Here is a 14622-nt window from a genome sequence, read left to right as displayed (position 1 = left end):
AAGTTGTGTGAGGAACTGTCTTCTGCCCCAGAGCACCTGTGGCATCTGGAAGAGAGAGAGAATCACACAGATGACTGCTGATTTAAGCCCCCTGTGCCCTCTCCTCCTCTGGCCGAGTGACCTGGGTTTGGGTGGCTCGTGGAGGACAGTCCCAGGTCCCTGCTCTGTGACCCTCGCGGACAGTAGGAGCGTGAGAGGGAGAGGCACCCCTGGGGCAGGCTCCTCCTGCATTCCTCTCGCCCTGGACCTGTCCAGATTTTAAGGCACTGACACACCTATGTCTGGGAGCGACGATTCTTGGCAGAATGGAAAGCCACGTTTTCCGTCTGGCCGGGAGTTCGTGGTTGCTCACCAGACCATGTTAATACGGGGACAGCTCAAGTCTTCCCCGAGCTCCGTGGCCAGCTCTTCCCGCAGGAAGGCTGGTCCATCCCCGTCTTCCCTACTTCACCCCCTGAGATACTCAGGATAATAAAGTAGCCATCTCTTTGCGTCCCTCCCTTTCGGTTGGTTCCAAGGATGAGTTTATAGTCTTTCTGAGGTGTGTTGGGAGATACTCTTCTTCAAGGTTGATCTTCTGTACCTGATGATTGCTGTGTCGCTGTGGGTTCTTTTCTTTGGGGAAGGCATCGTATTAACAGGGTTAGTTTTAGTTGGGCCTTCACACTGGTCAGGAGATGCCAACTTTAGTAACTCAAACCGCTGGGCACGACTCGGCGACTGTGTCCTCTGCTCCCCGGCGCCCAAGATGGGGATAGTCCCAGAACGGTGGGGCTCCTGGACCCGTCTGTGTGCAGAGGGCCGCTGGCTAGTTTGTCCCCTTTCCCTTGCCCCTCCTCCGTCTGTCCGGGAGGTGTCTTTGGAATGTGTGCTCACTCAGCGTGATGGTCTACTGTGTTCCTGAAGCGTGTAGGCTGTGCACCCATTTAAAGCATTTCATGGTCCCAGTTCACATGAAGTCCTCCGGTATCGGACACAAGTGATGGAGTGAGTCACGTCAGAGGGTCGGGGCGGGGGTGGTGGTGCACAGGGAATCCTTTCTGGCTGATTCAGCCCTGTTCTATGTGCCCCTCTTCTGTACCCACTTGGCGTATCCTGTGCGTGCCTTGAGGGAAGCGTCACACTGAGTCATAACTGCTGCGGGTTGTGTGTGTCTGTTTCCCACTCTGGACCGTGAACTCCAGGATGAGAGCCACGCCTTCCTGTCTGCATCCCACCTCCCAGCAGAGTACTGGGCACAGAGGTGTCCTTGGTAAATGAATGCAGAAGAGACGAAGGAAGGAAGCTGCACGTGGTGTGCTCTTAGTATTCTGAGGAGGTGTCCTCTCCGGTAACCCCCCGCTCCCGCCCCCAAGGGGACAAGTCCACTGCCTCTGGGCATCCATCCAGTTTTGTTACAGAAGCAACAAAGTGGGTATTCTGAGACCACATCACCTTTCAGGTGACCCTGTGCCTTGGACTTGAACTTCCAAGTCACAGGCAGGCCGTGGAGGGTTTAGAGAGAATTTAAAAGTTGGTGCCACCTGGTGGAAGCAGATTCCTAATTTAGCTTTTTTTTTCCTTTACCTTATAAATGACGCATTTCTTTCCTGTGACCCTGAGAAAATTGTCATTGAGACCATCCCAAGGGTTCTTGACACGGGGGCAGGTGGATCCTTCCTTCCATTTTGGAACCAGCTCTACAGAAGGGAGTTTGAGGCATTCTTCTGTTTCTCAAAAGTGTCCCTACATTTCTTTTACTATATAACCTGAATTAGTTCTATGCCTTTTATAAGAGCATTAAAAGAATTCTGTTCCTCTAAAATATGACACAAATGAACTTTTCTGTGAAACAGGAACGGACTCACAGACATAGAGAACAGACTGGTGGTTGCCAATGGGGAGGGAGGTGGGGGAGGGATGGGTTGGAAGTCTGGGATTAGCAGACGCAAACTGTTATATATAGGATGGATAAACAACAAGGTCTGGACTTCCCTGGTGGCGCAGTGGTTAAGAATCCACCTGCCAATGCAGGGGACACGGGTTCAAGCCCTGGTCCGGGAAGATCCCACATGCCACGGAGCAGCTAAGCTCGTGCACCACGACTACTGAGCCTGCTCTCTAGAGCCCACGAGCCACAACTACTGAGCCCCCGTGCCACAACTACTGAGCCTGCACTTTAGAGCCCACGAGCCACGACTACTGAGCCCGTGTGTGACAACTACTGAAGCCCGTGCACCTAGAGCCTGTGCTCTGTAACAAGAGAAGCCACCACAATGAGAAGCCCCTGCACCACAACGAAGACCCAATGCAGCCAAAAATAAATAAATAAATAAATTTATAAAAAGACAAAAAACCAACAAGATCCTACTGTGTAGCACTGGGAACTATATTCAGTATCCTGTGATAAAACCACAATGGGGTAGAATATTTAAAAAGAAGAATGTATATGTATAACTGAATCACTTTGCTGTACAGGAGAAATTAACTCAACATTGTAGATCAACTGTTCTTCAATTAAAGAAAAAAGAATTCTATTCCTAATTCTTCAGCTCCATCCACATTTTTTTTTTTTTTTTTTTTTTTGCGGTACGCGGGCCTCTCACTGCTGTGGCCTCTCCCGTTGCGGAGCACAGGCTCCGGACGCGCAGGCTCAGCGGCCATGGCTCACGGGCCCAGCCGCTCCGCGGCATGTGGGATCTTCCCGGACCGGGGCACGCACCCGTGTCCCCTGCATCGGCAGGCGGACTCCCAACCACCGCGCCACCAGGGAAGCCCCAATCCACATATTTTTGAAAGGTTGCTTTTTTGTACTCAGGGCATCACACGGTGACAGAGTGTAACAGCTGCTGTTTGTTGAGCAGTTGGAGTTTTCCTACCTTTGCGTATATTCTTTCTAATCTGTGTGACACCCCCTTCCAGTGGTACAGAGAGCCCCTTGACTATAAATGGTACACCTCCACTCCAGGTATATAAGTAGAAAGGGGGATTAATTGGCTCGGGTAACCGAGGGGTCTTGTTTTGTCCCCAGGCACACAGACGCAGCGTTGGCCTCCGCTCTACCCCGACTTCTGCTCTGCCTTCTTCTGCTGGCTTCCCGCTTCCCTCTTAGGCTGGGGCCTCCCTTCTTTGGGCTGCAGCAGTGCTAGGCTGCCCTCCACCTGGCCCCAATCCTGCAGAAAGACAGGCTCTGCCGTGACTTAGGTGGCAGGTGGGGCAGAGCCTCTGGGTCCCGCCCAGCCCCGAGGCAGGGCTGTGGTCACAGGGGGGCGTCCCCCAGGTCTGTCGGAGCTGGCAGTGGAGGAGGGCTGCCTTCAGATGATCCCTGTTGGTGGGCAGTATCACTCTTTTTTCACAGACAGGGAAACAGGAGCCAGTTTCCATTCTATTAAACCTCTTTTTATTTTATTTTAATTAATTAAATAAAGTGGAAGCAGGTTTATTTAGAGAGATACACGTTGCATAGGCAGAAGGCAGGCTCCGTTTTTAAACCCCTTTTTCAGCCTCGAGGTTGGTCTTGATGGAGGCGCAGGCCGGTGGCCCGTGGCCCTGCGGGGGGACAGGCTCACCGCCCAGCACCTGCTGTGCGTTCCTCCCCCACGAGGCCGGCCGCGGGCTCTGCCGCGTCTCTCCTGAGCTGCTAGCTGTAGAGCAGCGGCCAGCACGTTCTCCATCCGACGCCGAGGAAGAAGCGCGCCCTGACCTGCGCGGGGAGGGCTCATCAGTTGTCCCTGGCGGTGCCGGTGTCGGCGCAGCTTTGCTCTGGGTCCCCTCACCTCTCCTTTCCCTCTCCTTCAGCTTCTGATCGTGTCTGCCCCAGTTGCTTCCCCTTTTTGCTCCCTTCTTAGGGGATGAGTAAGCCTGAACTGAATTTCCTCTTGTCCCATTTGGCCCCCACCCTCTCTGCTGGCTCATCTGCTCTGCGGGCGTCGGGTGGACATGCGCATGGCCGAGGGGGTGGAAACTCATCCTCGGCGTTGAGCTTGCCCGTGCTTCAGCTCTGCTTTTCTGTGATGGACAGTGGGTGACTGCAGCCGTAACACACTCTCAGCACCCTCGTCGCTCCCGTTGCGCCATGTCCGGTTTTGTTCTGTGAAATGTGCCAGTGTTTCCCGCCAGGTTAAAGTTTTTCTACGCCTTGTGCTCTGAAATGCCTAAAAAGCATTTCTTAATTTTGTACACAGGGCAGAGGAAGTTTTGTTTCAGAATATGGATATTGAAGGGTGTTCGTCACTGAGCACTGTTAAGTAGGACTGGTCCTAGTTAGTACTGATGCCAAAAGCTCAGCTTCTCTGTGCACCGGTGCCGAATCCAATCCCAGAGACAGAGTTCTGGGTGAAGCAGAAAAGAATAGCTTTATTGCTTTGCCAGGCAGAGGGGGACACCGTGGGCTCCTGCCCTCAAAACCGTGTGTCCCAAGCTGGGAGGATTTGATGAGTTGTTTAGCAGTAGTTCAAGGGTGGGGTTGCTGTTCTGATCTGCCCTTTGGAACTCAGGGAAGGTCATGGAGGCTGGAGTCTTGCCTACAAGAAACGGGTGACAAAAAGGCTTTCATGCCCAGAAGCCCCTCAGGGTCCTTCTTGGTTTCACTGCTGGTCCATACTGACTGGATTTGGGGGTGGGGGTACACTTACCCCACTCCCCATATTTTGACGGAGAGGAGTGTAGGAACTTTGTAGAGAAACAGCCTTTTACCCAGCCACCTGCTGCAGACAGTGTGGTTTGCACCTTCATGCCTCTCTAGGCACCGTCCAACTTTGGTTAAAAGTCAAAGCTGGTGAGGACAAATGGGCGAGAAATACAGTTTGGATCATGAGCAAAGTAACTTTTCTTAAGTCTTCTGATCCATGAACGTGAGCTGTCTTTCCATTTATTACGTCTTTAGTTTCTCTCAATAATGTTATGCAGTTTTCAGCAAACATGCGGTAACGTAACTTGTGTTAAAGTTACTCCTAAGTATTTTTTTTTTCCTTGATGTTCTTGTTAATTGCTTTCTTAATTTCATTTTTGGATTGTTCATTGCTGATGTATAAAAATACAATGGAGGGCTTCCCTGGTGGCGCAGAGGTTGAGAGTCTGCCTGCCGATGCAGGGGACACGGGTTCGTGCCCCGGTCTGGGAGGATCCCACATGCCGCAGAGCGGCTGGGCCCGTGAGCCACGGCCACTGAGCCTGTGCGTCCGGAACCTGTGCTCCGCAACGGGAGAGGCCACAACAGTGAGAGGCCCACGTACCGCAAAAAAAAAAAAAAAATACAATGGATTTTTCCATTTTGGTTTAATATTCTGCGACCTCTCTAAACTCATTTATTAGTGCTAATAGTTTTTTTAGTGAATTCCTTAGAACTTTCTATATACAAGATTGTGTCATTGTGCGAATAGAGATAATTTTAGTTCTTCCTATTTGCTAATTGTCCTGGCTAGAACCTCTAGTACAGTGTTGAATAGAAGTGGTGAGAGTAGGCTTCTTGTCTTGTTCCTCATCTTAGGGGGAAAACATGTAGTCTGTCACCATTAAATAAGATGTTAACAGTGTGTTTTTTTGTGTTTTGTAGCTAGTCTTCATCAGGTTGCGGGAGTTCCCTTCTAGTCCCTGTTTGTGGTGTTTTTAGCATGAAAGGCTTCTTCCCCCCACCCCCGCCCCAGCATTGTCAAATACTTTTATTGCGTCTACTGAGCATGTGTTTTTGTCTTTTGGTTTATTAATATGATGATTAAATTAAGTTTTATATATTAAACTAACATTCCATTCTTGGGATAAATCCTGCTTGGCCATGGTGATAGTTTTTTATACGTTGCTAGCTTTGGTTTGCTGATACTTCGTTGAGGATTTCTATGTCTGCAGCCATAAGAGTCACTGATGATTCCGTGTTTAAGAAATTATCTTAATTAAGTACTTTTCTTAAGTAAGCAAAGACGTGTTGTTAAGAATTAAATAAAACAATGCACAGAAAGTACTGAGCACCGTGATTAGCACACAGTGGCCAGTTTACATGAATTGCTCTTTTTGTGTGGTGGTTGTTTGTTATCACAACTCAGATCCTAGCATCTTGAGTCAGATGCACATAGACTTGAACCCTGGCTTCACCCCCTCTTAGTTATTAACTGTGTGACTCTAGGCACTTGTATCTGGCTGCGTTAAGATTTTCCGCCTTTAACGTGGAGTCATGATAGTGCTTCCCTCTTAGGGTGGTCGGGAGCATTTGAGGAGAATAGGCACAGCCCCAAACACGGCCTGGCACGCAGGTATGTGCAGACCTAGGTGTGCGTTCACTGTTGCTGCTTTTAAACACATGACTGCAGTGGTGTTATGAGGGTGAAAGATTTGAAATAATCGAGCTATCTATAAGCGATTGATCAAATGTTACATATGTGAGCAGTGTAATAGTAGTCTTCAAAATGGATTAGACAGATACAGAAAAAATATCTACTAAATATTGGTAGTGGGCAAAACAGTTTTTGTTGCATATGTGTGCGTATAATGGTAGGTTTATGCATGCATTGAAGTCTGGAGATGCATATATATCGTTGTGAACAGTTTAATTTTGGGGGGTTATGATTGATATAAGAGGGCTTTGACTTGTAATTTTTAAATAGGTATATGTTTTATCAGAAAAAAGGAATAAAGATTTCTGACTGGTAGGACATCAGGAAGGTTAAAAAAACATTTAGGGTTGTATTTACCTTACTTTCTTCATTCTCCCTCAGATATTGTCAGACTTTGTTTGACTATATTATCTAATGAAGCCCTATACATTTTTAAAAGCAGTAAAAGCTTCTGAAAAAGATAGGTGAAGAATGGTTTGCATCCATTCACAAGTTTTGACTTCTTTCCTGCGGACTGCCAGAGTTAAGTATCTGATTGCCCTACTGTGTGTTGGCCCAGGCTCTGTGGCAGGTGTTAGGGATTCCAGAAGAATGTGTCTGCTCCAGGGACAGAGAGACAGAACAGATCTGCACACAGCTCATCACAGGGGGAGTTGGAGTAAAAGGCAAGGCGTGTATGGCAGTGCAGCCCAGAGCAGGACAGAGCCGGGGAGGCTCGCAGAGGATGGTGTGTTCAGGATTACACAGGAGTGTGTTTGGTGTATGGGGCCGTCAGCCATGGCTTAGAGCTGTGACAGATCAAGACAGGATATTCGGGGATATTTACGGAAAGCAGCCTGCCTTTGGGCTTATTATCGTGTCTCCGTGCAGCCTTCTCTTGGGATTGCTAATTATGCTCCAGTTACTAGGCTGCCACATTTCTCATTCCCTTGGAGGAGAATTTCAGTAACAGGGAGTGGGCGAAGCTGAAAGCCTGTTGGGGTATCAGCTTCCACAAAGTGACCCTGACAGAGGGAGTTAGTTGTCTTTATAAAGAGAACGAACGAGGAACTTTCTCCCCGTTGGACCTGCGTGGGTCACAGCCTGCCTCAGGGGAAAAAAGGAAAAGCTTGGAGGTTTAGGTTCCGGCCTCCCTGGCAGATGGACAACGGGACAGACACCTCCTCTTAGTTTCTGTGACCTTTTGTTCGTCCTCATAGATGAGTGTATACATTTTCTAAACGGACAATATGATCCAAAACTTGTAATTCCAAGTTCTAAACACCAAACTTGAAGTCAGTCTTTAGACTGATATGTTTTTCTGCCACTCCTGGACCTGAACCTCTAGTCACAGTGCTGTGCGATGGGTCTGTGTGATGACTTTTGACCTAGAGTCTGTGTGTGGCTTGTTGCTTTGTATCATCCCCGATCCAGCCTGGTTACAGCTCAGTCCTGAGGCTGCCGGGGCTCTGCCGGCCCTTCCTTAGGGGGTTCAGCATGTGGGTCAGTTCAGGCCGATGGAGGGACTGCTTCTGCCCCCGCCTGTGCCGGCGCTGGCCGCTCGCCAGCCTCTGTCCAGCATCTGGACCACAGTTGAGGACTTCAGCACAAGTTCACAGACTTACTCAGCCTTGAGGACTAGGCTGGTTTGCTCCTAAGTCCACGAATGACTGTGTGTGCTCTCTGGACTTTTCATTTTTTCAAAAGGTTCTCTTCTGTGTTTTAAAACCTCTATTGTATCAACAGTTCTTTGGGGCATGCTGTTTTACTGCTGTTTTCCACTTCACGATGGCTGCCTGCTAATTGGGTTACCAGGAGTGGGGTGATTGAGAGTTGGATGAAAATTAGCGTCACACTGTAGAAGTTTCACGCGTTATTTTTAAACGTCTTGTCCCAATGCTGTAAAAGGGGGAATGGAACTGGGGTGATTTTTAAGAGATTAAAGGAACCGAAGGCGCCAATGAGCTTATGCCAGGTTTCTACCCCAGGCTGTCACACGAGAGAAGTGACCCTCAGAATGGAAGTCTTTGCAGTGGTGCCAGGAGATAGAATTAATTATTTCTTTGGGCTCAGGGAGAACCGATCCTTCTCTAAGAACGTTTTCTGTGTAACAGATGTTTTCTTAATGTGTGAAAAGTTTTAAGTTGATGTAATAGCAAAAGCTTGCATAGCTAAAAATATTCATTCTCACACATGTGTTTGCCTTAGTTAAAGCTCTAGAAAAAGAGGCTGTATTCTAACAGATGTCTGCTTAGCTGAAAAGCCTACAGAAAATGGGAATTTAAGTGACTCGTAGAGTTCAGTATCGATTGATTTAGTTGAAAGATACTGAAACATATTAGATCCAGAGACCACGAGACCCCTCACCCTGGACTGGATCCCGAGTGTGTCTCCTCTGTGACCGAGTGCGGTGGCAAACGCAGCTCGTTTGTCCGGGTCGGGAACGGCACCTTCTACATAAGAGAAATTTAACCCCAGTTAACTGAAACTGGGTACCTTTCTGAGAGCCTAAGCCCCTTTTGGATTTGATTTTAATTTCTGGGTGTCCCAAAAGCTGGGAACCAGAGGGCAAACTTATTTTTAGACGGTGTGTTAGTTTTCAGATAATAGGCTCAATTGACTTTTATCCTCCAAACACCCCTCTGGGCAAATTTAACCTGGTAAATGACTACACCCTCGTTCCTGTTCCCCTGAATTTCTAACTCAGATAGAAAACGTGAATTACTTTCTCTGTTAGCACATGGATCCCATGAACAATCATGTAATCTTGCTGGTGCAGCGTCGTGGTGATGGGCACGCGGTACTGCGCTTTTAGGTTGGGACACGTGATCTGACCCCTGCACTGGGTTCTAAGCCTTGTGAGTTCGGGGTGTTTTCTGTGTGCGTGTTTGCTTTTTATAGTTTCTGTTTAGCTGTCGGGCTTTCAACTGTCACTTTTCATTCACATCACTGTGCTTAACTCCTGTGTTCCATCCCCCTTTCTCGCTATTTCTATATTTAGTTGCTTCTAATCTGTTTAGAAAATTCAATAAGTAAGCCCGTTAGATTTGTTTCCAAAGGGGAAGTAAAGAGGCTGAGTCGGGACTGTTGGAGCTCAGTTTTAAAAAACCTCCCACTGGCTGCCTTTCCCCCTTCCCTTCCTTGGGGGGCCGTTTCCACGCCGACACTGGTGATGAAGCAGCTGCGTCCTCGGTGCAGCGGACGTAATGTGACATCTGCAGTGAACGTGGACAAGTTGTGATTAACTTTTAAAACTACAAGCTCTTTGAGGACGAATCTGAACCGCTTCCATTCTCTTCATACTTGCCCAGTTTTCTGTGTGGCATCCCTTACAGCAACATATATCCTAACCGCCTGGATATCCACATGCCGACATAGATGCTTTCTCTGGCCGTGAGGTTATCCTCCTTGTAACATGAGACTATAAAAAGAATGGAGACCAAATGTTGAGTATTTTATTTCTGCCTTAAATAATCAGTTATCTTTTACAGTAGTTAAAATACGAGAAGAAAGTCTTATATTTATCCACATATTTACTATCACCAGTGATCTTCATTTCTTAATGTAATTCCAAGTTTCCATTTGTTACCATTTTCCTTTTGCCTGAAGATCTTCAGCATTCCCTGGAGTGCTGGTCTGCTGGTGATAAATTCTGGTTTTGTTTGTCTGAATAAGTTTTAATTCAGCCTCTGTTCTTAGAAGGTATTTTTGCTGGATGTAGAATTCTAGGTTAATACTCCTTTCACCATTTTCAAGATGTCATTCCGCTGTCTTCTGGCACACGTGGTTTCTGATGAAAGCTGTTGTCATTTTGTTCCTCAGTATCTAATGTGCCTCTTTCCCTCTGGCTTCTGCTGGCAGTGCAATTTCACGTGTGTCAGACTGCTGGATATCATCCTACAGATCTCTGAGACTATTCCTCTTATTTCTTTTCTTCTTCAGGCTTTTCTTTTTTTTGTCTCTATGCTTAATTTGGGTTAAATTTTATTGCTGTGTGTTTACATTCTCTCATTTTCCCCTTCTTTTGCGGTGTCTAATCTGCTTTGAATCCCATTTCAACGATATTTTCATTTCAGCTACTGTGGTTTTTTAATTTCTAGAAGTTCCATTTGGTCCTTTTAAAACACCTTCCTTTTCTCTCATTGTGCCTGTGAGTTCCTTTACCCCTTGAACACAGGTGTGGCAGTTTTAATGTTCCTGTCTGCAGGTTCCATCATCTCTGTCATTTCCTAGTGGGTCCCTATTTTTTGACGTTTTTCTCTCCTGATTATGAGCCACATTTCCCTGCTTCTCATCTGTTTATGAAGTTTTGCTTAGATGTTGTGTGTTGTGACTGTTATGTTGTTGAGCGTCTGCGTTTTGTTATAGTCCTTTAAAGAGTGTCATGCTTTGTTTGGCAAAGCAGTTGAGTTACTTGCAGATCTGTCTACTGTCCTTGAGACCTGGCCCCACTACTAGGCTTGCTCTCTCTGGGGTCTCTACTGAATGCCTCCAGTGAGTCACCGAGAGCACCCCAGCTCTGGTGCTCGAGCATCTTCCTACCTTGTGTGGACTTTGGGGGTTGTTCAGTTTACAGTCTCCTGGCCATTTTTTGCCCTCCCTTAGGGCATCTCACTTACACGGCGTGGCCCAGAACTTAAGGCATGCCTAGAGCTCTCTTTCAGTGTGGCTCTCTCTTTTCCAGCACTCGGCCCTGCCTCTCCCAGCTACCTGGCCCCCCTGGAGTCTGGTCTTCATTTTCTCCACTTAGCAAGGCTGTCAGGCTCCCTGGCCTGGGTGGCCTGGGAATTGTCTCCAGGCAGGAACTTGGGGTGATTGTAGAGCTCACCTTGTTTGTTTCCCTTCTCTGAGGCATCTCAGCTCTGCACTGCCTGTTGTCCTGTCTGAAAGTAGTTGTTTTACATATTCTGTCTGGTTTCTCTTAAGAGGTTAGGTCCTTGCTAATGCATCATTGCTGCAAGTGGAAATTCCAGGAATTCCAGTGAAATCGGCCCACTGAAAATAATTCTCAATAACAACAACGCATTTCTACATGGCATGCCTGCCTGTGTTAGAAAGGCAAAGCTAAACACAATTTACATGCGTTTTTGAGTGAAGCGTAGTCGTGGTCGTGTCCCCCACTCACTATTAACCTTCCCCACAGCCCGGGGCTGTCACTGTTCTCAGTGGAGTAATGACACAGCCCCGCAGCGTGGCCGCGTCACGACAGCGGTCCACATGCTCTCGGGGCTCCTGTCAGTGCCCAGTGGGTGACCTCGTCCTGTACTTCAGACCGGGTTTTACTCTTGCAGCGGCCTTGTCAGCGTGCTCTGCAGTGTAAGAATCACTTCTGAATCCACGTGGGAAGTCTGTGCTAATAGACCACTGAACGCCTGAATCAGCAAGACCTTGCTGTGTGGATTACAGCACAGCTTGCCCAGGCGATGGGGAATGTAAAGGCGTGTTGGGGGAAGCTGTTTGCACAGGGATCTGCATTTGTGAGGATGGGGTTCCTCCCTCCCTGACTGTTGAATAAAAGAAGCCCTGTGATTTGAAGGGGATTGTTGGTGAGGGTCCTGAGTAGACACAAGACTTGGCTGTTGATAGTTCAGCTGAGAAGCAACTAGAGCAAGAAAAACAGGTTATTTGTATCTGTTTTTTGGTCAGCAATTATTTACTTCAGACTTTCTGGTAAAAACCTAATGCCTGTTTTCAGAAATCATGAATATTGCCGGCTATGGACGTCAGTTTTCTTTTTTTGTTTTTAATGACTCCTAAGTTCTTTGTTTAGCCTCCTGAATGACCCACACGTGCTCTGTATAGTGTATCGTGAGAGCTTTAATTTTTGTGCCATCAAAATGTTGTTCATAAGTATGTTCATTTTTATAAGCCCAAAGATGGTTTTCTTTTTTTAAATTTTAAATACAACTTGAGGAATATTGGTTGGGTTTCCTGCTGTTTAGAACATTTAGAAGTTAATGAACTTATGAAAAAATGCTCAACTTCACTATGAGAGGAATGCAACAGTAAAGAAGAGGCTTGCTTTTTTTTTTTTTTTATATTCAGCATTGGCAAGGATGTGGCAAGACAGGCCCTTCTTTGAATTTCCAGGAAAAGTACGTATTTATATGAGGTTTCTGAAAATAAGGTTGGCTGTACCCATCAAAAACTTTATTATACTCTTTGACCAAGTAATCCTTCTTCCAGGAATTTTTTTTTTCCTTAAAATTATTAGAAGTTCAAACAAAGATGCAAGTAGAAAGGTATCTGTTGCAATATTATTTCTAATGGTAAGTTATTAGAATCACCCTAAATGCCTAACAATGAAAGTATTTTTCATTTGTGCCATTTTCCAGTTGCAAAGTACCATGGAACCGTGAAAATGGTGTTTATGAAGAATGTTTCATCATGTGGTAAAATGGACATATTTGAAATACACAGTATCCAAAAATGAAATATAGTTTCATGTTAACTATTAAAAAAATGCATGAGAGAATGGTCAGAATTATGTCAAATTGTTAAAATAACTGCTCCTAGGTGGTAGTTTTATGAGAGGTTATTTTCTTCTTTATGGTTTTCCAGAATTGGGGTGGAGAGCGTTCCAGATGTGTGAAAGCAAACAGGATGTTTGTAGCTGCATTCTGGACTCAACTAAGGCTTTTTTCTAGACCTGGATGGGCACCTCAGATTCCGAAAGAGTTGGCAAACCATTCATCTCTAAGACTAGTTGCTGTTTTCAGTTCAGGTGAAAAAGTACTTAAAAATGAAAACAAAAAACGATGTCTGTGCTTATTCTTCAGATAAAAATTTTGATGATGAGGATTCTGTGGATGGTAATAGGCCTTCTTCTGCCAGCTCTACGTCATCCAAAGCTCCAGCAAGCTCCCGCAGAAACGTTGGAATGGGGACTGCCCGCAGGCTCGGCTCATCCACTCTTGGATCCAAGTCTTCAGGTAGGACCGAGCCCGGTGTGGTACCGCGGGGTCCGCTCTGCCGACGTTTAAAACCAGACGTGCGTGATACTTGCCTTGTGCGTCCTTAAGAGGTGAAGTAATCCTGTTGGCAGTACACTTCCACTGGCTCTCCTTGAATTAAATTAGTTCTCTGCTGTGGATGCTGATAAGCTGGTAGGCCGTAAGTCTGAGCTGCTGTGTTGCCACATTTGCTGAGGCGGAGCCTCTGGGCGTGTGAACCCAATATAGAGCGGAGCGCGTGGTACCCTGATGGCCTCGGGCTCCAGCCATGCCTGACACTACCAGGGGGCCTTTCAGCCAGTTGCTGTGTATCAAGACGAGACTGTCCGGGCTTCCCTGGTGACGCAGTGGTTAAGAATCCGCCTGCCAGTGCAGGGGACACGGGTTCGAGCCCTGGTCCGGGAAGATCCCACATGCCACGGAGCAGCTAAGCCCGTGCGCCACAACTGCTGAGCCTGCGCTCTAGAGTCCACGAACCATAACCGCTGAAGCCCACGAGCCACAACTACTGAGCCCGCACGCCTAGAGCCCGTGCTCCGCAACAAGAGAAGCCACCGCCATGAGAGGCCCGTGCACCATAACAAAGAGTAGCCCCTGCTCACCGCAACTAGAGAAAGCCAGCGCGCAGCAGCAAAGACCCAACACAGCCAAAAATAAATAAATAAAATTAAAAACAAACAAAAAAAAGACTGAGACTGTCCAGAAGTCAGATTGTACCTTATGTCTTTAAAATGTATTTTGTTCCTGTAGGGATGCCGAATTAGTGAATGGTAAGGATTAGCTCCCTGAGGCTTTGAACATTGATTTATAAGGATTTCTTCCCTAATCCCCCTGCTCTCCCATCCCCCAGTTTAGGCAGTTTTGAGTCCTTGTTATAGACAGGTTTCATTTGGCTGTCACATTTTAAATTTACATGCAAATTACCTACTTTAAAAAAAAATGCTATTGAAGTATAGTTGATTTACTATAGTTGTGTAAATTTTTTACCTCCAAAAAAATCACATAGCTGCTGCTCTTAGAACCGCGCTTACTGTCAGCAGTGGGCTCTTGGCTCAGCCAGCTGAGCTGAGGTAAAGCCGAAGTGAGGACCCGCGTTAGGACGCCACCTCCTCCTGCTGGCCTTTCTTGCTCTCTGCAGCAGCCCCGGGCGGCGTGTCCTGACTCAGCGGCTCAGCGCCCTCGTAGCCTCTGCACAGCGTCTCTCTGCACAGCGGGAGCTGTGCTGGCGGCAGAGGGAAGAGCTGGGCTCGTTTCTTACGTTTGTGTTGCTCTTCCTAGTTCTTTCTAATCCTTTACTTTTTGGTTCCTTAAAAATTTTTTTTGTTGTTGTTAAAGAGCTTAAATTCATACAACATGAAATCAACCATTTTAAAGGTAACAATTCA

At 46.9% G+C, this 14622-nt stretch overlaps 1 protein-coding gene across 9 annotated transcripts in view; it reads left to right on the top strand.

Moving 5' to 3' along the window:
• CLASP1 (cytoplasmic linker associated protein 1) overlaps positions 1–14622 on the top strand; it is a 271572-nt gene that overhangs the window by 135758 nt on the left and 121192 nt on the right. For all 9 annotated transcript variants that reach the window (XR_003793859.1, XM_029224716.1, XM_029224715.1 and 6 more), the window contains one exon: positions 13064–13216. Coding sequence is in view for 8 of the 9 variants with exons in the window: in XM_029224716.1 (XP_029080549.1) it covers positions 13064–13216 (153 nt within the window). In the remaining variant the exon portion in view is untranslated. The remainder of the gene's footprint in view (positions 1–13063; positions 13217–14622) is intronic.

The sequence above is a fragment of the Monodon monoceros genome, unplaced genomic scaffold (genome assembly GCF_005190385.1).
Source record: "Monodon monoceros isolate NGI ecotype Baffin Bay Population unplaced genomic scaffold, NGI_Narwhal_1 Super_Scaffold_16, whole genome shotgun sequence".
Lineage (NCBI taxonomy): Eukaryota > Metazoa > Chordata > Mammalia > Artiodactyla > Monodontidae > Monodon > Monodon monoceros.
Note: the sequence above shows the minus strand (reverse complement) of the source record. Positions and strands in the feature narration are given on the sequence as shown.